Source organism: Carcharodon carcharias, chromosome 13 (assembly GCF_017639515.1).
Source record: "Carcharodon carcharias isolate sCarCar2 chromosome 13, sCarCar2.pri, whole genome shotgun sequence".
Lineage (NCBI taxonomy): Eukaryota > Metazoa > Chordata > Chondrichthyes > Lamniformes > Lamnidae > Carcharodon > Carcharodon carcharias.
The window spans coordinates 1,512,974-1,534,865 of NC_054479.1; the positions used below are offsets into that span (position 1 = coordinate 1,512,974).

General features: G+C 45.4%; 1 protein-coding gene across 1 annotated transcript in view; it reads right to left on the bottom strand.

Moving 5' to 3' along the window:
• dnah10 (dynein axonemal heavy chain 10) overlaps positions 1–21,892 on the bottom strand; it is a 317,805-nt gene that overhangs the window by 90,405 nt on the left and 205,508 nt on the right. Inside the window, exons 49-56 of the mRNA XM_041203322.1 lie at positions 21,559–21,652; positions 20,722–20,889; positions 19,033–19,221; positions 18,554–18,725; positions 16,792–16,995; positions 15,167–15,247; positions 13,976–14,173; positions 8,587–8,748 (exon numbers count right to left, since the gene is read on the bottom strand). Coding sequence (XP_041059256.1) covers positions 8,587–8,748; positions 13,976–14,173; positions 15,167–15,247; positions 16,792–16,995; positions 18,554–18,725; positions 19,033–19,221; positions 20,722–20,889; positions 21,559–21,652 — 1,268 coding nt within the window. The remainder of the gene's footprint in view (positions 1–8,586; positions 8,749–13,975; positions 14,174–15,166; positions 15,248–16,791; positions 16,996–18,553; positions 18,726–19,032; positions 19,222–20,721; positions 20,890–21,558; positions 21,653–21,892) is intronic.

Genomic DNA, 21,892 nt, shown 5'->3' on the forward strand with positions numbered 1-21,892 from the left:
GGGGAGCCAGTGGATGTGGTTTATTTGGACTTTCAGAAGGCTTTCAACAAAGTCCCACATAAGAGATTGGCGTGTAAAATTAAAGTGCATGGAATTGCGGGTAGTGTCTTGAGATGGATAGAAAACTGGTTGGTAAACAGCAAACAAAGAGTAGGAATAAACGGGTCTATTTCCGAATGGCAGGCAGTGACTAGTGGGGTACAGCAGGGATCGGTGTTGGAACCCCAGTTATTCACAATATATATTAATGATTTAGATGAGGGAATTAAATGTAATATCCCCAAATTTGCAGATAATACAAAGCTGGGTGGGAGGGTGAGCTGTGAGGATGATGAAGAAATGCTTCAGTGTGATTTGGCCAAGCTGAGTGAGTGGGCAAATGCATGGCAGATGCAGTATAATGTGGATAAATGTGTGGTTATCCATTCTGGTAGCAAAAACAGGAAAGCAGATTATTATCTGAATGGCTATAAATTGAGAGAGGGGAATGTGCAACGAGACCTGGGTGTCCTTGTACACCAGTCGCTGAAGGTAAGCATGTAGGTGCAGCAGGCAGTAAAGAAGGCAAATGGTATGTTGCCCTTCATAGCCAGAGGATTTGAGTACAGGAACAGGGATGTCTTGCTGCAATTATACAGGGCCTTGGTGAGACCACACCTGGAATATTGTGTGCAGTTTTGGTCTCCTTATCTGAGGAAGGATGTACTTGCTATAGAGGGAGAGCAGCAAAGGTTTGCCGACTGATTCCTGGGATGGCAGGACTGACATATGAGGAGAGATTGAGTCGATTAGGATTATATTCACTGGAGTTCAGAAGAGTGAGGGGGGAATCTCATAGAAACCTATAAAATTCTAACAGGACTAGACAGGGTAGGTGCAGGAAGAATGTTCCCGATGGTGGGGGAGTCCAGAACCAGGGGTAACAGTCTGAGGATATGGGGTAGACCATTTAGGACTGAGATGAGGAGAAATTTCTTCACCCAGAGAGTGTTGAGCCTGTGGAATTTGTTACCACAGAAAGTAGTTGAGACCAAAACATGGTATGTTTTCAAGAAGGAGTTAGATATAGCTCTTGGGGCGAAAGGAATCAAAGGGTATGGGGAGAAAGCAGGAGCAGGCTATTGAGTTGGATGATCAGTTATGATCATAATGAATGGCGCAGCAGGCTCGAAGGGCCGAATGGCCTACTCCTATTCCTCATTTCTATGTTTCTATGAAAGAAGGATGCTTTAGTGACTGGAAGCCAGTGTCCAGTAGCGTACTACAGGGATCTGTGCTCGGTCCCCTATTATTTGTCATTTATATAAACGAAATAGATGGCTACGTGGGGGGGTAGGATTAGTAAGTTTGCAGGTGACAAAAAGATTGGCTGGGTGGTTAATAGTGAGGTTGAGTGTCTTGGGTTACAGGAAAATATAGGGCTTGGCCTAAATAGCCAAGTGGTTATGGTACTGGGTTTGTAACCCCAAGATCAAGAGTTCAAATCTCACAATGGCAAACTATGAAACAATGTAACTTCATCTGAAACAGATGGAAATGTGTTTGTACTCGAAAGAGTTACAGGAAGATATAGGCAGGATGATCAAATGGGCAGATAAGTGGCAGATGGAATTTAACCCTGAAAAGCGTGAGGTGAGACAAGGAAGTATTCAAGGAACAAAATGACACTAGGAAGTTCTGAAGAACAAAGGGACCTTGGCATGTGGGTCCATAGATCTCTGAAGGCAGAAGGGCATGTTAGTGGGGTGGTGAAAAAGGCATATGGGACACTTGCCTTTATCAATCGAGGCATAGATTACAAAAGTAGGGAGGTCATGTTGGAGTTGTCATGTGGTGAGGCCACAGCTGGAGTACTGTATGCAGTTCTGGTCACCACATTATAGGAAGGATGTGATTGCACTGAAGGGGGTGCAGAGGAGATTCACCAGGATGTTGCCTGGGATGAAACATTTAAGTTATGAAAAGAATTTGGATAGACTTGGGTTGTTTTCATTGGAGCAGAGAAGACTGAGGGATGACTGATTGAGGTGTACAAGATTATGAGGGGCATGGACAGGGTGGATAGGGTGCAGCTGTTCCCTTTAGTCACGAGGGGACATAAGTGCAAGGTGAGGGGCAGGAGGTTTAGGGGGGGTGTGAGGAAAAACCTTTTTACCCAGAGTGTGGTGACGGTCTGGAATGCGCTGCCTGGGAGGGTGGTGGAGGCGGGTTGCTTCGCATCCTTTAAAAAGTACCTAGATGTGCACTTGACACATCATAACATTCAAGGCTATGGGCCAAGTGCTGATAAATGGGATTAGGTAGGTAGGTCAGGTGTTTCTCACATGTCGAAGCAGACTTGATGGACCAAAGGGCCTCTTCTGTGATTCTGTGAATCCTACGACAGGTAACTCATCTCCTGACTCACCAAAGCCTGTCCACCATCTACAAGGCACAAGTAAGGAGTGTGATGGAATACTCTTCACTTGCCTGGATGTGTGCTGCTCCCATGACACTCAAGAAGGTTGACACCATCGAGGGCAAAGCAGCCTGCTTTTTTGGCACCACATCCACAAACAGTCACTCCCTCCACCACCAACGCACAGTAGCAGCAGTGTGTACCATCTACAAGAAGCACTGCAGGAATTCACCAAAGCTCCTTAGACAGCACCTTCCAAACCCACAGCCACTACCATCTAGAAGGACAAGGGCAGCAGATAGATGGGGACACCACCAACTGGAAGTTCCCCTCCAAGGCACTCACCATTCTGACTTGGAAGTATATCACCGATCCTTCACTGTCGCTGGGTCAAAATCTGGAACTCCTTTCCTAACAGCACTGTGGGTGTACCTACACCACATGGACTGCAGCGGTTCAAGAAGGCAGCTCACCACCACCTTCTCAAGGGCAACTAGGGATGGGCAATAAATGCTGGCCCAGCCAGCGAAGTCCACATTCCATGAATAAATTTTTTAAATTCATATGTTCATATGTAACAAGAGGGAGGGATCTCAGACCAGAGGAAGGAGGGCTGATATTGTGGACTTCACTAATTTCGAGGAGAATGTCGCCAAGTTGGCAGGGGAGGACAGGGGTTGCACCTGTGGGGAAGGCAAGATCAGCTTCTCCCAGTAAAGCAGTGTAGATGAGACCTCCATGAGATCATCATATCCTGACATTCTCAATGAGTGACATGCAATGTTGTGTTCAGTCTGTTCATGTACTAAATCTATCTGCTCTCTCTCTCTTACAGGTCCACACCAGAAGGTCCACACACAAGCATCAAGACACAACATAAGCCCCAGCCCTCAGGCCACCTCAGACGAGGAAGCTGAGGAGCCATTCTAGGAAGACCCATTCATCTCAACCTTCCACCAGCTCAGAGACACACACCTCGGTGTGCCCTAGATGTAGAGTAGGCTTGGGGGTCACATTCTCGAGAACACCTCACAGACACACCTCCGCGGAACTCGGAGGCAGTGACAGCCCAGGTCTCTGGAACTCAGAAGACTGCTGGAGAAGAGGCACCCACTAAGTCCAAGTCTGGTGATGCACTTCTAGAAACAGCTATGTCAAACATGCTGGAAATGCAACGTCAGGCAGTGAAAAATCAGGTATGGTTGCAAGAGGCAGTCAACAGACTAGGGCAAAGGATGGAGAAGTCTGTGCACATTCTGTCTGATGTTGTGGCTCCAACATGCAAGCACCTCAAGGTCTCCGTCGGAAGGGTGGTGACCACCTTGGAGACCTTGGTCTAGTAGATCCTGCTAGATTTGGGCACGGACCTGCACTCCATCACTATAGGCATTGGTGGGATCCATCAATGACTAGGCGACGGGGAGGGTTGTGCACCTTGACTTCCCCCCCAGGTGCTCCTTCCTTGGGCACCCACGGCAAGGAGAACCACTAGCTGGAGACCACAGGTCCATCCACCCAGGTGACCCCAAAAGTGTCCAGCTGATCCCAATCCCCTCTGCCTGTGACTCCATCACCTCCAGCTCCAAAGGCTGAGGAGGGTGCACCTGACCCACAACAGAACACCCAAAGCAGGCCACTGCCCTGCAGCTCCCAACCTTCTAGAGGATGCCCACCAAAGTCATCAAAGGCAACAGCACATACCAGTCAGCAAGCTGCCTCCAGCTCTGGTCCGGATGTCGGGGATACACCTAGATGTAGTGGTAGGGTTAGAAAAATTAAGCAGCTTTGAAATCACTTCTGGGTTAGAGGTGTTCAATCAGTATAAATATCATGCACCTTTGTAAATACAGTTGCTGTTCATGAGAATGGTCTCGTCGTTTGAAAGTGTTGTGCATATGTATGTATGTGCCCTCTTATTGTGCGGGTGGTTTGCCTCCCTTTGTGGGTCTCACATTCATGTGACGTGTCACTAACTCATTCTACTTATTTTACCCTTGTGCCATGTCAGGGAGATGTGCGAAATCTTTACTGAAGCGTCTGCGAAATGCGCTAGCAACCATACTCCCTACAAGACAGTGTGGAGTTAGGCGACCTCACTAGCCTTGGAGGGTTAGCTGTGACTGTCTCTTCAATGGAGATGGCTGCCTCATTGTAAGTGCCAAAGCACAAGACCTGCAGCCATGATGCTCTCTCCAACTGTGTGTACATCTCAGTGTCCACAAAACCCTTCCCGGAAAGATGGCCATGACTGTATCAAGGTTTTTGACACTGCATCCGCGCTGTCATAGCGACTATCACTTCCCAGAGACCACTGATGGAGGGTTCGCCACTCAGCTTTCCAATAAACAGAGCTGAGTGAATCATGAGGGTTGAAGGTGCAAAGCCGAATGCTGAGATCGCCCATGATGTCACTGGCTGTAAAGGCTTTTCATTACACAGGCATGGCAGTAAGGGACAGAAGGAATGTGGATGTGTCCCGTTGCCTGTACCTTACTTTTCCTGGAATCCTGTGGCTATCAGTGTGTCACAGGCATGAGTTCCACATCGTGTTTCTTCAAGAATATCCTCAGGTGGGATATCTTCCCAATTCAGGTTCCTGCCCATCCTACTCTTCATTGTCCGAGGAGCTTTCAGTCTCTTCCATGTCTTCTTCTGGCAAAGGATCCCCCCTTTGAAGAGTCAGGTTGTGGGACACCCTCTCTGGACAGAGACCCACCTGAGCAGTCCAAATATTGGAAGTGCATCTTCAGGATACACATGGTTTGCTCAATGATGGATCGTGTTGCTTTATGCGCCTCGTTGTATCTCTCCTCCAAGTTACTCAAAGGATGACGCATGGGTGTCATAAGCCATTGTTTGATTAGGCACCCCTTATCCCCAAGTAGCCATCACTGTATTCATTGAGGCCCCTTTGAATATGTGAGGCACCTGGGTGTGTCTCATGACATATGAGTCATGGCAACTCACAGGGTACCTGACACAAAAATGCACGTTGTGCTTCTAATGATCGCACACCAGTTGAACATTTGGGAGTGGAACCCTTTCCTGTTTCATCAGGGGTTGCTGCCATGGAGCTCTCAGTCGACTGCACCCTGTACTCTAGGGAAGCCTGAAATATCTTCAAACCCCAGAAATCTAACAGCCTGGCTAGCTTCATCGAGTGTGAACTTCAAACAATGATGAGCCTTACGGTAGAGGACATCTGTCACCTCCTTGATACATTTATGTGCTGAGGACTGAGATGTTGCAAAGGTCGCCTGTGGATCTGTGGAATGATCTGCATGCAAAACAATTGAGTGCAGCGGTGACCTTCAGGGTCACTGCCAGGGAATGTCCTCCCAGTTTTGAGTGCAAGCACATTGTGGCTGTCCCATGAAATAGGCCCCTGAGTGCAGCCCTAGGATCCTCCCACACTGACTCCAACCCCTCCTGTACACTTTCAATGTATGAATGTGCTATTACTTCAATTTGCCAAGATGATGGTGCTCAGATTATACTATGAGATTAGTTTCAATCATCCTTCCGTGAGTGATACTGTCCCTCCAATATTCCTGGAACCCCACAGTGTGCAGGTAGAAATGCGTCCTGTTATTCTCCAGCCTCCCCCAATATTCCTGGATCCCACAGTAATTGTGGTCACTATTCCAACCCTCCCACCTGAAACCATAACTGTTGATGTCTCAATGCCCACTGTGGACCTCACCCCACCCCATCTCGAGGCTGTGTGCACAGTCATGGGAGGAAATCATGGCCCCCCCCACCCCCAGGAAGGTTTCAATTAGCCCCCTCTTTATTACGTTTTCCCCTTTTCTAGGCTGCAGATGCTTTCCCTAACCCTGACCATCCCATATGCAGCCAGTACCAAGACAGACAAGACCATGGCCAGTGACAGTAAGACCATGACCACATCCTGCACAATAGTCTGTGCTTTATTCCAAGTGAACACACAGCCCTTACTCCTCCCTGGAGCAAAACTACGACGTGCATGTTATGTTTAGCCCTGTAGCATTGCCTGTAAAACCCCAGGACTGACTTCACTCTCACCCTAACTATCAGGTGAACGAAGCCTCGGGACTGACTTCACTCTGGCACCCTGACTATTTGGCTATGACTGTATTTCTCTTCACTCTCCTATTCCTTCTCGAATGTTAACAACATAGTATCCCTACCTGACCCCACCCCTTTCCCTGAGTGTCTGTGCAACCCATCCCTCACGTGCAAGTCTTTCCCCACCCCAACCACCCTCTTGTGCCACACTAACACAACCGTCCTCATATTCCGGAGAGCGCATCCCCTCCAATTCGTGTATTTCTGTTCCCATTCCACCCCCTACTCTATCTGCCTTCCAGTCTTTAATGTTAGGCTCCAGTTTCCCCACCCTCGGTTTCCCCTCTGCCTGCCATCGGTTCCCCCCTCCCCCCTGCCAAACCCGCCTTTTCCCATTGTCCCCCATGTCTCTTTCTACCTACCCCCCTCCAACCCCATCTTTTCCCAATGTCCCCCGTGTCTCTTTCCTCCTTCCCCCCTTCCCCCTACCCAGTCGCAATGTTGGTCTCTGTCTGGCTTGCTGCCCTGCCTGAACCCCCAGATAACACCCTCCCAATCAATGGAGGGAACCAGTAAGGCCAGCAAACCCCATCATTGTGGTGCCTCACTGGCTTTGGTGAGAACCCAGAGCAGAGCTGCTGCTGTTAGGCTTTGAGTGTTGCACTCACCTCGAAGTCAGGAGCAAAGTGAGGGCCAACACCTGAACACTACTTATATCCAAATGTGTTTCAGACTGGTCTAATTTCCCGCTGATTGGGAGGGGGCTACCTGATTTCGGTGAGTAGCGTTTTTCATGACATGGTAATACATGCAAATATGGTTCCCGCCATGGATCAGAGGGAAACCCAGCTCGCAAACTGCCCACCATGAAAGTGGTAAGGGGAAAATTGCAAACTGGTTTCCCATCTTTGGCCTCTCTGAATTTTCCACTCCTGCCCACCATGAAACCCGCCACGGGCTGGAGGGGAAAATTCTACCTGTAAAGTAAGGTGGGCTCATATCAAAGAGAAGGTATGCATAATCTAATATTTTTATGTTACAAGGAATGACACTAAATAACTAAAGCTCATTGTGAAAACCATATTCTGTTTGTTTATGTGTTTATGTAAAATAAACCAGTTTGTTCATTTACCACTGGCCTTGTCTCATGACCAAACTCATCAATACAGCTTCCAAAATATAGGAGAAATGCCTAATGTAAATGATATCACATGGCCCCAGGTTGTGTGATTGTGTAACTAAATGTTTAGATGAACTCTGGGTCATTGGGGTCACAAGGTCTGCTTATGGTAGTTGACTGGTGATTCTGCATCAAAAGAATATCAACTGCAGACCCAAAATATGTAACTATACTCATGAGCTAGTATCTACATGTGTGACATGATTGGAGCCCACAGGGCATTCGTTACCTCTGGCAATTTCTAACTAGCCTCTGTTGGCAGTGAGTGCCCCCATTCAGTGTTTACTGCAGCAGCATGGCTCAACAGATATTCTGTGGAGTGGTCAAGTGGCTGGTTTGAACCCACATATCTCAGCCTTTTGAGAGGAATCCAGAACAAGGGAATATAAACATTAAATAAGAGCTGGATCATTCAGGAGAAAAGTCAAGAAACACTTTCCCACACAAAGGACAGCGGAAATTTGTCCTCTGTAAAATGCTGTGGATGCGGGGGGGTCAATTAAAATTATCAAAACTGAGATGGATAGATTTTTGTTGGGTAAGGTTATCAAAGGATATAAAGCAAAGGTTTTGAGGCACATCATTGCAGAACAGGATTGAGAGGATGATTGACTTACCCCTGTTCCTATGAGATGCCTAGAGATATGTCCATTTTGTTGCCTAATCACTTGTGAGATAATAAAGATACGGACCCATATAGTGCAACTTTTCAATTGAAAGAGGAAGCATAGTAGCAATGGGGGGAAGTAAAAGAGGGGAATTGTAGTGTGTTATTAAGATTTTGTGGGGCCTGCTTGGTGGATCAGTTGGTCTCTTCCTGCTCAACAATGTTGTATGTTTGTAAATCATCACAGATTTGTGCTGATAAATGGTGTTAGTATTACCTTTAGCTCTTTGAGATATTAACTAACAGCTAATCATTAAGAATGTGCCCGAAATCTCCCAGCTAAGCTGGCCTTACCCACAGCAGTGTTGATGGCAATCTCTGCCAATAAAGCTTCACAGGCTTCTGTTTTCTCTGCCAGTATAACCTTTTGTTCTGCAAGCTTCAAGTTCAATTCTGCAAGCTGAATACTGGCTTCCTTTAACTTGTCTAATCCACCCTCCAAGCGCTTACACTGAGCTGCAGAGAGAGAGCAAAGGAGAGTGAATTTTAGTTGGTTGATGTTAATCATTCACACATCTCGAGCCAAATCTTCAATTGTTGGTGGGATCAGAAATGAGTGCTGGCGCAATTTAAAAATCACATTCCCAGAGGGAATCTTTGGATTCTGATGCCTCTGGGACATGCTGGGTGGAATTTTACGGCAGCAGGAATTTACGGTTCTGCCATAGTCAATGGAGTTTAGATTGGCTCACCGGGTTCACAACCCCACTTTGAAAATCTGGCCCCTCGTATTTCAAACAGAAATCACACCATAGGACGAGAACGTTTAATGCATTCAAATGAAGTTCCTCTCACTTCTCATCTAACAGTTAGATTTTGGCATTTTCTGACATTTTGCCATAGAAAGAAAGTAGTACAAATATTCAATTTTTAAAAGCAAAGGATAGGCACAGGCTTAAAAAGGATGAGCTTGTTAAGTGGGCAGCACAGTGGCGCAGTGCTTAGCGCTGCTGCCTCACAGATCTGGGGACCTGGGTTTGATCCTGACCTTGGGTGTCTGTCTGCGTGGAGTTTGCATGTTCTCCCTGTGTCTGCAAGGGTTACTGCCGGGTGCTCTGGTTTCCTCCCACCGTCCAAAAACATGCTGGTTAGGTGGATCGGCTATGGCAAATTGTTCCCCAGTGAATGTGTGTGTTCTGTGATGGACTGGTGCCTGTCCTGGGTGTACCCCACCTCATGCCCATTGCCTGTTGGGAGTGCTGCCTGCTCTTTACAGCAAAGACCCTGAAAAAAGCAAAATACTGGAGATCTGAAATAAATAACATAAACAGCTGGAAAAACTCAGCAGGTCTGACAGCTTCTGTAGAGAGGGAAACAGTTAACATTTTGAATCTGTATGACCCTGCGACCCTGAATTGGATGAAGCAGTTCTGGAAAAGTGAGTGAGCTTGATAAGCTAGCTTTGATATTTTTTCCAAAAAACTGTACATAATAAGCAGTTCATTGACAATCAAAAAACACCTCATATCCTTTGTGCTATGTCTTTGAACCCATTGGTTGGGAACAGAGGGTGATCAGACAGAAGCAGGGACATAGATAGACAGGGAGAGACACTTGTTGAAACAAGGCAGCTGCAAAGCCTTTGTCAAATGTAATTCTGTCAGCTTCGACCTGAGTCAAGAAGTTGGACATGCTGGAGGACAGTTGGCAATTTGTGTAAATTAAGTCTGATGTCTCACGCAAGCGAGCCAAGGTGCTCTTCATTTTGTATTATGTGAGGGTAAATTAAATTAAGTGAGTGTGTTCATCATGGCTGTTCTTAACATGAAAGAAAGCAGCTTAAGGTTTGAATTTGGCTTTGTTCACCAAGCGTCATGGACGTTTGTCACGAAGATTGAGAGTATCTGTTCAGTTGCCTCTGCTGCTTCCCTCCCCTTCCCTCACCTTTCCCATCCCCACACCAAGCCAAAACTCCCCTAAGGGGAGTCTTAGTTGTGAACTGCACTTTGCTTTTACATCTCCTGATTCCTCTTTTATCTCCCTTCATTCTCCAAGCTCATCTTGTTCATGGGACCCACCTCCTAAATGTTTAATCCATCTCTCACTAAACTGCTGTCCGCCCAATTTCACTGTCTTACCCCCATTCTAGCCAACACTATATTGGTTCCCTCTCCTCAGGTGCCATGTCCCTCTCACTTTCTAGACCACCACCATCAATCCTCCATTAAAAGCTCACCTTCAACCCCTCTGACCTTGTAAATGACTGCCACATCTCCAAATCCTTTTCCTTTTCCAAAATTGCTTGTTGTTGCCTCCCAAATCCTATCTTTCCTGAACCTCCATGTTTGAACCTCTCCAATCAGGTTTCCTTCACTCCCATTGCACTGAAACAGCACTAAGCAAACTGAAAATGGCAACCTCCCTGACTATGGCGATGGTGTACTGTGCCTCCTTATCCTCCCTTACTGGTCTGCAGCCTTTGAAATGTTCAACCATATCATCCTTCTCCAGCAGCTCTCCTCTGCTGTCCAGCCCAGAAGAACTGCTCTCAATTGGTTCTCTTCTTACCCATCTACTGTAGCCAGAGTGTCTCTTGTTATAGCTTTTCCGCCCAGCCCTGCACCGTTACTTTTGGAGCTCTATTGCCCACCACCCCACCCCTGCTTTCTCATCTACATGCTGCTCCTTGATGACCTCATTTCCTGAAATGAGGTCATCATTCACATTAATGTTGATGACCTCAGATCTGTCTCTACTGAACTCTTCAGATCCCTGTGCTGTCTGTGTTATTAGGCTGTTTCTTCAATATCCAGTCTTGGATGAACTGTAATTTCCTTTTGTTGAATGTTGAGAAGTTGAAAGTTATTGTCTTTGACTGCCACCACAAACTCTATGCCTTTATCCGCGGGCTTAAAAATCTTTACAGCCTTGCCAGTCCCCATCTCTATACCATCTAACCCTACAAATACCCACCCACAACCATCAAGCCCCCACCCACAGCCACCACCCCCCAACCACAACCGCCATCCCCAGGCCACAACCATCATCAACCACCCATGACCTCCATCCCCTAACCACAACCATCACCCTCCACCCATAAGCACCACCCTCCATCCATAACTACTACCCCCCAAACCACAACCACCATCCCACAACCACAACCACCAACCCCACCCACAACCACCACCCCCATCACAAACCCCACCCCTCAACCACACGATGGAATTTTGTTCTTCTCGGCCAGAATTTTTCACTCAGCGCACAGGAGTACGTCCGACACACTCAAGCATATATGACATGCAATGATGTCGGAGAGGGGTCCCGATGTCATCACGCATTCACGCAACATATCGGTCAACAGACGCACACAGGAGACGGAGCCACACCCGCCATTAATTAAAAGGCCAGTTAAGACCTTAAAAACCCAACTGACACCACGCTATTCCAGTACAGCTACAACACTGGCATCTACCCTGCTAGCTGGAAATTAACCAAGTATGTCCTGTATACAAAAAACAGGACAAATCCAACCTGGCCAATTACTGCCCCATCAGTCTAAACTTCATCACCAGTAAAGTAATGGAAGGGGTCATCAACAGTGCTATCAAGCAGCACTTGCTTAGCAATAACCTGCTCACTGATGCCCAGTTTGGGTTCCACCAGGGGCACTCGGTTCCTGACCTCATTACAGCCTTGGTTCAAATATGGACAAATGACCTGAACTCCCAAGGTGAGGTGAGATTGACCGCCCTTGACATCAAGGAGCCTTAGCAAAACTGGAGTCAATGGGAATCAGGGAGAAAACTCTCTGCTGGTTGGAGTCATACCTAGCACAAAGGAAGTTGGTTGTGGTTGTTGGAGGTCAGTCATCTCAGTTCCAGGACATTACTGCAGGAGTTCCTCAGGGTAGTGTCCTCGGCCCAACCATCTTCAGCTGCTTCATCAATGACCTTCCTTCCATCATAAGGTCAGAAATGGGGATGTTCACTGATGATTGCACAATGTTCAGCACCATTCACAACTCCTCAGACACTGACGCAGTCCATGTCCAAATGCAGCAAGACCTGGACAACATGCAGGCTTGGGCTGTCAAGTGGCAAGAAACATTCGTGCCACACAAGTGTCAGGCAATGACCATCTCCAACAAGAGAGAATCCAACCATTGCCCCTTGATGTTCAACAGCATTACCATCACTGAATCCCCCACTATCAACATCCCGGGGTTAACTTTGACCAGAAACTGAACTGGATTAGCCATATAAATACTGTGGCTACAAGAGCAGGTTAGAGGCTAGGAATCATGTGACGAGCAACTCGCCTCCTGACTCCCCAAATTTAGTCTACCATCTACAAGGCACAAGTCATGAGTGTAATGGAATACTCCCCATTTGCCTGGATGAGTGCAGTGCCCACAACATTCAAGAAGCTTGACACCATGCAAGACAAAGCAGCCTGCTTGATTGGCACCACATCCACTGTCACTCCCTCCACCACCGATGCACAGTGGCAGCAGTGTGTACCATCTACAAGATGCACTGCAGGAATTCACCAAGGCTCCTTTGAAAGCACCTTCCCAACCCATGACCACTACCACCTAGAAGGACAAGGGCAGCAGATAGATGGGAACACCACCACCTGGAAGCTCCCCTCCAAGGCACTCACCATCCTAACTTGGAAATATATCGGCCGTTCCTTCACTGTCGCAGGGTCAAAATCCTGGAACTCCCTCCTTAACAGCACTGTGGGTGTACCTACACCACATGGACTGCACAATTCAAGAAGGCAGCTCACCACCACCATCTCAAGGGCAATCTAGGGATGGGCAATAAACGCTGGCCCTCTTACCTGTACAATTGCAGCCAGAAATTGCAGCCAGAACATCTAGTGCCTCTTCCCACCCCTTTTGCTACACAACTGACACCCATGCATTCAGCTGTCTGGACTGTGAGCTTGGGAATTCCCTGCCCATATCTCTCTGCCTGCCTAATTTCATTACCTCCTTTTTCAGATTTTCCTTAAAACCCACCTCTTCGAGCAAGCTTTGGTCACCCCTCCTGACCTCACCTTCTTCAGTTCAGCATCCATTTTTGTCTGAATGCATCTCTGTGAAGCACCTTGAGATATGTTTCTGCATTAACGATGCTATATCAAGGCAAGTTATTGCTGTAGAAGGCACCATAAGGAACTTATTATGTTTTCTGCATTGTTCAATTAAATGTCAGCACAGTGAAACAAATGTCAACATTTTGATCACAAGTTTATGTTAAGAGTAAATGTTGGAATGATTTAAAAAGAATCACAGAATCAGAATCACAGAATCTCACAGTGCAGAAGAGGCCCTTCGGCCCATCGAGTCTGCATCGACATGTGAGAAACACCTGACCTACCTACCTAATCCCATTTACCAGCAAATGGCCCATAGCCTTGAATGTTATGACGTGCCAAGTGCTCACCCAGGTACTTTTTAAAGGATGTGAGGCAAACCACCTCCACCACCCTCCCAGGCAGTGCATTCCAGACCATCACCACCCTCTGGGTAAAAAAGTTCTTCCTCACAACCCCCCTAAACCTCCTGCCCCTCACCTTGAACTTATGCCCCCTTGTAACTGACCCTTCAACTAAGGGGAACAGCTGCTCCCTATCCACCCTGTCCATGCCCCTCAGAATTATTTATTTTCTCCATGAGAATACTTTTTCAAATGTCTAGCTTCAGTATTTATGTTGTCAAAAGATATGCTCCTACCCAAAATGAATTGATCTTTCTCATCTAGTAATCTAGCGTACGTATGGATGAAGTCCAGGTAATTTTTTGGAGTAACATAGTTGCTGCGCCTTAGCTTCTGCAGGAACTGCAGACTGTACCTTTCGACAGAGCCATGCACCATAACCACATGGTCTATCACATTCTCAAAATGTTCAGTAGGAATCATTGGATTCTTTCCTGAAATGAAAAACAACAATTAAATGAGCCTCAGTATAGATCCATCCCAGTCAGTTACTTCACTTTCAGCAGTACAGCTTAATATTGTAAAGGATAGCAGTGCAAAATGCCCTTGTATGAATCTTTCAGTGTTCCACTTACGGCCTTATGGACTTATTTAGCTAATGTTACACGCACAAGGTGGTATCCTTCCTGAATGTCACTTTGACTTGACAAATTTATGATTATATACAGAAGAAACAGCAGGATGGATTTTCAATTGCCAGTGGAGGTAAGAACAGGGATGGCTGAAATTTGAACGTTTCTTTCCAGGATGGACAGTTTTGCAATTTTGAAAGGAACTGTAGGGGAGAGGGAACAAAAAAAAATTGCCGCCAATTAATGGCTCCTTAAGGAGCTTATGAGGCCTGTAAGGAACAGAATGGGATTTTCATTCTTTATTCCAGACAAAGCAAAGCAGCTGAGTGCACAGCTGTTAGGGTCACTGTGGGTAAAAGTAAAGTTGATTTCCATCTGTATTTTTCTGAGACATTTGTATCAGGGACATACAGCAGGTTACATTCAGATCAGCCATGATCTTATTGAATGGCGGAGCAGGGTCAAGGGGCCGAGTGGCCTATTCCTGCTCCTTGCTCGTATGTTCATATGTTTGAAGGGTTAATTAGCACCGGGTTGAGCTCCACTTGGTATGCATGGTAACTTTGCACCATCTTTATCCTCCTGGCCTTTCATGAGCTGCCTGCTCTCCTTGGCAGCTGGTGTCAGACAGACAGCTCCCACCTCCTGGAGGTGCTAGTTGCCTCCAATCGGGTGCCCTGCTCGCTTGCCACCCAATCCGCCCGTTTACCTTTAAAAATAGTGTTCTGAGAGCAACACAATTCAAGCACGAAGTAAGGACCTAGAATTCATCTGGGTGTCAGGTTCCCAAACCCACTTTGAAAATCGAATCCAGTATTTGTCATTAGGTCGATTAGCAAATTGTTTTTTCCTCACCTAAGAATGACTGCACAACAGCGAGCAGAGCCTGTCGAGGCCAAGGTAAAAACCAGTCGATGCCAGTGTTATTCACCAGACCTGGAACAGAGAAATCTCTTTCAGTCAGAGAACTGGACATTTGCAGCAAAGAACAGGTCAGGTGGTTCAGGCAGTCTGCCTCTTATATTGTTTAACAGCTAAATATGCAGTTTTTGAGCCACTTAACACATATGAAATGAAATGGCAACAAGACTACAAAAATATCTATTTATAAACAGAAAAAAATCACTGAGAGCCAAAAACCATAATCTTGAATTTGGACATTCAGCAGGCAGTGCTTTCATACTTCAAAGGGGCCTAAAATCTTTGTTAGCTCTCTCTTTTTTATCCATTCTCAAGATGTGGATACCATCAGTAAGGTCGCTATTTATTATTCTTTTTGAACGTCAGCCAGTTTGTTACAACTGGACTCAGTGATTTTCTGGTTCACTTCAGAGAGCAATTAAAAGGCTAGTGTGGAACTTGAGTCACATATTGCCCCAGGCTGGGTAAGGATGGCAGATTTCCTTCGCTGAAGGGACATTAATTAATCAGTTGGGTTTTTACAACCATTTGAAGTTTCACAATCAGATTGACCGAGTCCAACTGTTTTCCTTATTTTCAGATTTTTCTTAAAAACTGAATTCAAATTCTCAAATTTCCATGGTGTCACAAAAACTCACATTCTCTGGGTTAATAGTCCGAGTCTCATTCTTACTATTCCAGAAGCATAACCACTACCGTAGCCTTTTGTTTGTAAAGTAATAAATGGACTGAGAGATTTGGGGTTATATCTTCTGGAGGCAATGAGGGTCTCAGCCAGAGAGAGCCCCGCATTGCCTCTTTAAGAGAAGGCCCACCACATCTTGTGCCACTCAGGCATTCATCAGGCCAGTAGCAGGGCTTCCCCTGGGATCAAGAACCCCGGGTGCCCGCCAAGAGCTTCCAGTCAATCAGAGGCCGGCAGCTCTTCTGTACTCGGCAGCGCCACCTTCATCAAAACTGAGGAAGGGTCGTTGACCTAAAATGTTAACTCTGGCTTCGAGGGGGCCGTCATGGGCGGGATGGTAAATCTGGTGAGGCACACTGAAAAATCCAAGCCTCTGTTTCACTCCACAGATACTACCTGACCCGCTGAGTATTTCCAGCATTTTCTGTGCATGGTACTAAAAGGGCCCTCCAAAGCTTTCCCCAACAACGCTCGCCCACTCAAGCTCACCCCGCCATCCCCACATCACTCAGCAAAACTCACTATGCCCACACTCAACCAACATGTGCCCCCCCGCCAACACTCACCCTGCCGATGGTCACGCCGCCCACGCTCATCCCTCCCTCACCCTGCCAATGCTCGGCTCGCCCACATTCACCCCATCAGTTGAATGAATGATGCAACACCCAGACATTGAAAGAATCCTGTGTTTCATATTATTTGTTCCTTTTAAGTAAAAACAGTAATTTGAACATTGTCCTCACTAGCCTACTTTGGTTACAGATTAAATGCAATTGCTATACAACATTTTAGTTTATGTCAATACAAAAGCTGTTCCTGAAATAAATATTAAAACACACAGTTATGACATAGCAGCTAAACAAGTTTCAGAGACCTGGGAAGTTTCTGCATCGTCTCCGTAGTGTTTCATCAACAGGTGACATGCCCAGTATTATGTGCAGATTACTGGCACTCTTATTAACAAAGTACTGCCAGATATTCTCTTTTGCTGGACTAGTACCAGCTTTCATAGCTTCATCTCTTATCTGTCCTAAAATAGACTCCTTCTCTTCATCTGGAAAAAGTGCTGGGACTATTCCTGCAAAAGAATAAAAAGAGAATACCCATCAGTTTGCTTTCACACTGCAGCCTCCTTTACAGCTCAGGACAGTTCAACAAACACACTCTGTCAGAGTCCTACACCAGTGTGACACAATGCTGACCCCACAGTAAGTAGGTTAGTTTTCAACCCCAAAATTGTGAAACAAACTAAGAGCTATCTACTAAGCCAATTATAAATCTTAAGACAGTGTATTGCTTTATTATTGTTAAAACAGTCAAACAATTTGAATAGCCTTAGTTGACCTGATGTTGCAAACGAGAACAGGTTTGTCAGAGAAACTAAAATTATTACCTTTTTTTACTATCACAAACTCCTGTACATCTGATTAGACATTTAGTGATAAGAGTGAGGCATCATCAAATCTGATCGAAATTTAATCAGAGCCGATCATTCAAAAAAAAGTTTAAAATATAGGCAACTTATATTAAATAATGTTAAATTATAAAAAATACTGGCCCAGATATTCCGTTCACCACAGGGTTGTACCCTGCAAGATGCGCTGAGAGACCCCTTTGAAGTCCCCAGGCACTAACTGCATGGGAATTGCCCGGAAGATTTCAACTTCTGTTGGGCAATTACACCGCATCTGTAACCCTCCAAAACTCCAATTTAAAGTCAGAGACTTTGGATGATTCCAACTCTCTGAGCAGAATAGTTACCCAGGAAAGGTTAGAAGGTTTAAAACCAGTTATAACTCCTGGGTAATGATACAACTGACCCCACCCCCCCGGAGCCCCACCACACCATCCCACCCCGCCAACCCTCCCAACCCAACTACTCCACCACACTCCTGACCCCTGACTACCCCCCTGACCAACCAACTACCCCCAATTGCCTGACTACTCCCCCACCACACCGTCGTCCCACCCCTGACTACCCCAACCTTGACAGCCCCCCAACCATCCGACATCCTCCCTAACCTCCAACCCATCCTACCCATTTACATTACACACTAAACCTTCTCCCCTGTCAAATTGGCTGGGACATTTAAACTTAATGGTCTACGGCAGCTCGTGCTGTAAAAAGAGTGCAGGGCTTCAATTCCCCCGACATTCCTGCGCTGCACTGAAGACCTCCAGGAGCAACTAAGCTACACATTTCTCAACAGGCCCCAGGTCAGAAGTCCGGGTGAGAAACATGCAGCTCCAGACCAAGGTATGTAGAAAGGAGCAGAGTGGCAATCCAAGGTGATTGCCATTCCACGTAAGATTTGGCCCATAAAAACCAGTTGGACAAGAATATCTTAAATATTTCAACATTTTAGAAAACAGTTTCAGGAATTATCAATGCTCCTGCTCCTCCTATTGGCTATGTCAACCCTGAACTTTTCAATGCCTGATATGTAACTACAAATATTTCCAACTAATGTTTACAAAACAGAAACGGCATAAAAGTAGATAGCTTCATTAAGTTAACTTTCCTCCATCATGGTAGTGTCAACATGAGACCAACTATTTGAATCTAGAAAGCCAATTAAGGAAGATTTCAGCCATGCCACCTTTGAATGTGCTGGTTAGTGTTGTTCTTAGTTTACCTGAGGTTAACATGTTATTTATCAGCTCCAGAAATCCTTCCTCTGCCACATGTGCATCTGTAAAGAGGAAGACTGTTGGCTTGTTCTCGATACCCAGTTTCAAATACAGGGCCTTCAAATCATCTCGCAAATTAGTTTCCCCATAACCACGACTCAGCACAATCTCAAAAATCTGATATGAACAAAACAGAAACGTTACAGTAATAATAATAATAAAAATACCTGGAAAAACTCAGCAGGTCTGACAGCATCTGCGGAGAGGAACACAGTTAATGTTTTGAGTCCGTATGACTCTTCAACAGAACGAAGGAAAAATGGAAAAGAGGTGAAATATAAGCTGGTTTCATCAGTGTTGTATTCTATACAGAAATGTTCACTCTTCACTCAGCCTTTATATAGCACCATTTAATATAAATTGCAGTCTTGTGGCATTTATCACAATGCGAGCTGTGTATTTTGCAGGGAATATAGCCACTTACCTCGCAATTAGCTGTGAATGCAGCCAGTTTAGTCAGAGACTGCTTGCCTGATCCACCAACACCAACAAGCAGGGCATGGCCACGATCCATTCTGATTATGCGATGAACACGGGTCAAGTGCTCCAGAGCATCGTCAAATAACACCAAGTTCATATGAGCCTTGAATTCATTGTACTCTTCCAAAATTTCCTATTAAAGAATATATCAAATTTAACTATTGACTTCTTATACTTGAATGCAATACTCTCAGTGCACTCAAAGCCAAATGAAAGCAAAAACGAAAATAAAAATACCTGCAAAAACTCAGCAGGTCTGACAGCATCTGCGGAGAGGAGCACAGTTAATGTTTCGAGTCCGTATGACTCTTCAATAGAACTAAGGAAAAATAGAAGAGAGGTGAAATATAAGCTGGCTTAAGGGGGGGTGGGGGTGGGACATGTAGACCTGGATAGAGGGCCAGTGATAGGCGGAGATTGCCAAAAGATGTCATAGACAAAAGGAGAAAGAGGTGTTGACGGGGGTGATATTAGCTAAGAAATGTGCTAATAGGTGACATTAAGGGTAGAAAGCAGGACGAACAAGATACAGATAGCCCTAGTGGGGATGGGGTGGGGGAAGGGATCGAAATAGGCTAAAAGGTAGAGATAAAACAATGGATGGAAATATATTTAAAAATAATGGAAATAGGTGGGAAAAGAAAAATCTATATAAATTATTGGAAAAAAGGGGGATTGGAAAGGAGGTGGGGATGGAGGGGAGAGTTCATGATCTAAAATTTTTGAACTCAATATTCAGTCCGGAAGGCTGTAAAGTGCCTAGTCGGAAGATGAGGTGCTGTTCCTCCAGTTTGCGTTGAGCTTCACTGGAACAATACAGCAAGCCAAGGACAGACATGTGGGCATGAGAGCAGGGTGGAGTGTTGAAATGGCAAGCGACAGGGAGGTCTGGTAATGCTTGCGGACAGACCGAAGGTGTTCCAAATGAAGACTGGATTGCTTTCAGTTTAAAATAAGATATACTTGCATTCACCTACTCTCATATTTCTCAGAAACATCTCAAAATGTTCACTTCCAATGAATTACTGTGCATACAGCTGCTGCTGTTATGTAAGCAAATGCAACAGCCATTTTGTGTATAGTAAGATCCCACAAACAGCATTGATCATTAAATCTGTTTTTGGTGGAGTAGGAATGTTAGCCAGGACACTGGGAGCTGGTGCCATGAGTTCTTCAACACCCAGCTCTGAGCAGGCATACAGGAACTGAGACAGTGCCATACTCCATCAGCACTACACTAGAATGTCAACACAAAACACATGCTCAAGTCTCTGGAAAGAGGCTGGAACTCAGAGGTGTGACAGAAAGTTGGTCAAAACTAGCAATGATGCTGCATTCAAAGTAAAATAACTCAAATATCAATGTGGCACTGATTGAAATCTTTGCATCAAATATACTATGAAATATTTCTCTGATTTGTAGGTCCTCGCTAGGACCATTCCTAATTGTTATTGTCACAGAGGTACTGCATGTGAGGGATATCAATGCTCTGTAAATATACATATTTTTTACCACGTTTTTCAAAGGGGGTGGATTGCTTTGAGCTCTAATGAAAATTGTGACTGACTCCTTAAACAAAAGTCATTATCAGGCTTTACCTTCTTGCAATAAATTGTCAGCTTTTACTGTATACCTGAAACAGAGCTTTAGCTGCCTCGTAATCCTGAATATCTTCATAAATACGAGGTTCTCCGTCGTTCATGAAAGTTCGATAGTCTCCAAACAGTATTGGATCCCTTAAGGCTTGCTCCAAAACACTTGGGAAATGTTCCTCTATTAATTTTGCACAATGGCCTTGAACCTTAAAATACAAAAACAATGAAAAAAAAATTAAAGGAAAGGATATTGAGTGAGCAATTTTTGATACATTTTAGAAAAATTCACCTTAACAAATCAAATTTTTGTAGGCTTAAATATCACAAATTTAAATGTATTTTGTGGTCCTAATATATTGTTGACCTGCATAACTACATTGAGGAGAAAGTTATCACAAAATGGTGCAGAAATGTGTATTGTCTGAAATAAGGGTCTGAACTTTTCAGAGGAGGATGAAGACCCACTGCCGGGGGAACCTTGGGGAATGGGGGGATTTACAGCAGGGCCAATTCAGGCTCAGGGTCAACAACTGATGCTGCAGGAGACCCTTCTGTAGGCCATGGAGCACCCATTAAAGAGGACACAACTAGTGAACCTAGCGGGAGAGCATTATGGTTTATCTGGTGGTCACTCATCCCGACCCATGCAAAATGCCTGCAGGGAGTGGGAAGTGGCCTAATTGGGCCATTAAATTGTTCAATTGGCTGTCCAGCATGTAATATGCCATGGTGGCGGGAAGGCATCAGGCTTATCTCTTATTGACACTTTGTCCCATCATATTGCCAGCCCACCCACCACCCAGCCCATTGCCATAGGGCTGGGAAAATTCAGTCCAATGTCACTGTTGGATCCCTTAGTTGATTTTTATACTAACCAGCTTTTTGTCTACTTCATTAATGAGCCTGTCATGGAACACTCGAAGACATTCATTCCTCCAGAGTCTGACCATCTGTCCAACTGTCTGAAACCTTAGCAAATATTGGAAGGGCAAGAGTAATTGTGAGTACAAGTTAATAAATGAACAAATAATCAATCTTATATGAAGAAGGCAGAAATCTGGAACTCACTCCTCCGGTGAATGCTGGGAGACAACTGGAACTTTCCAAATCAAGGACCGCTAAATTTTTGTTGGGTAAGGCTATCAGGGATATAGAGCTAGGGCAACTAAATGGAGTTGAAGCACACATCAGCCATCAGCCATCATCTAC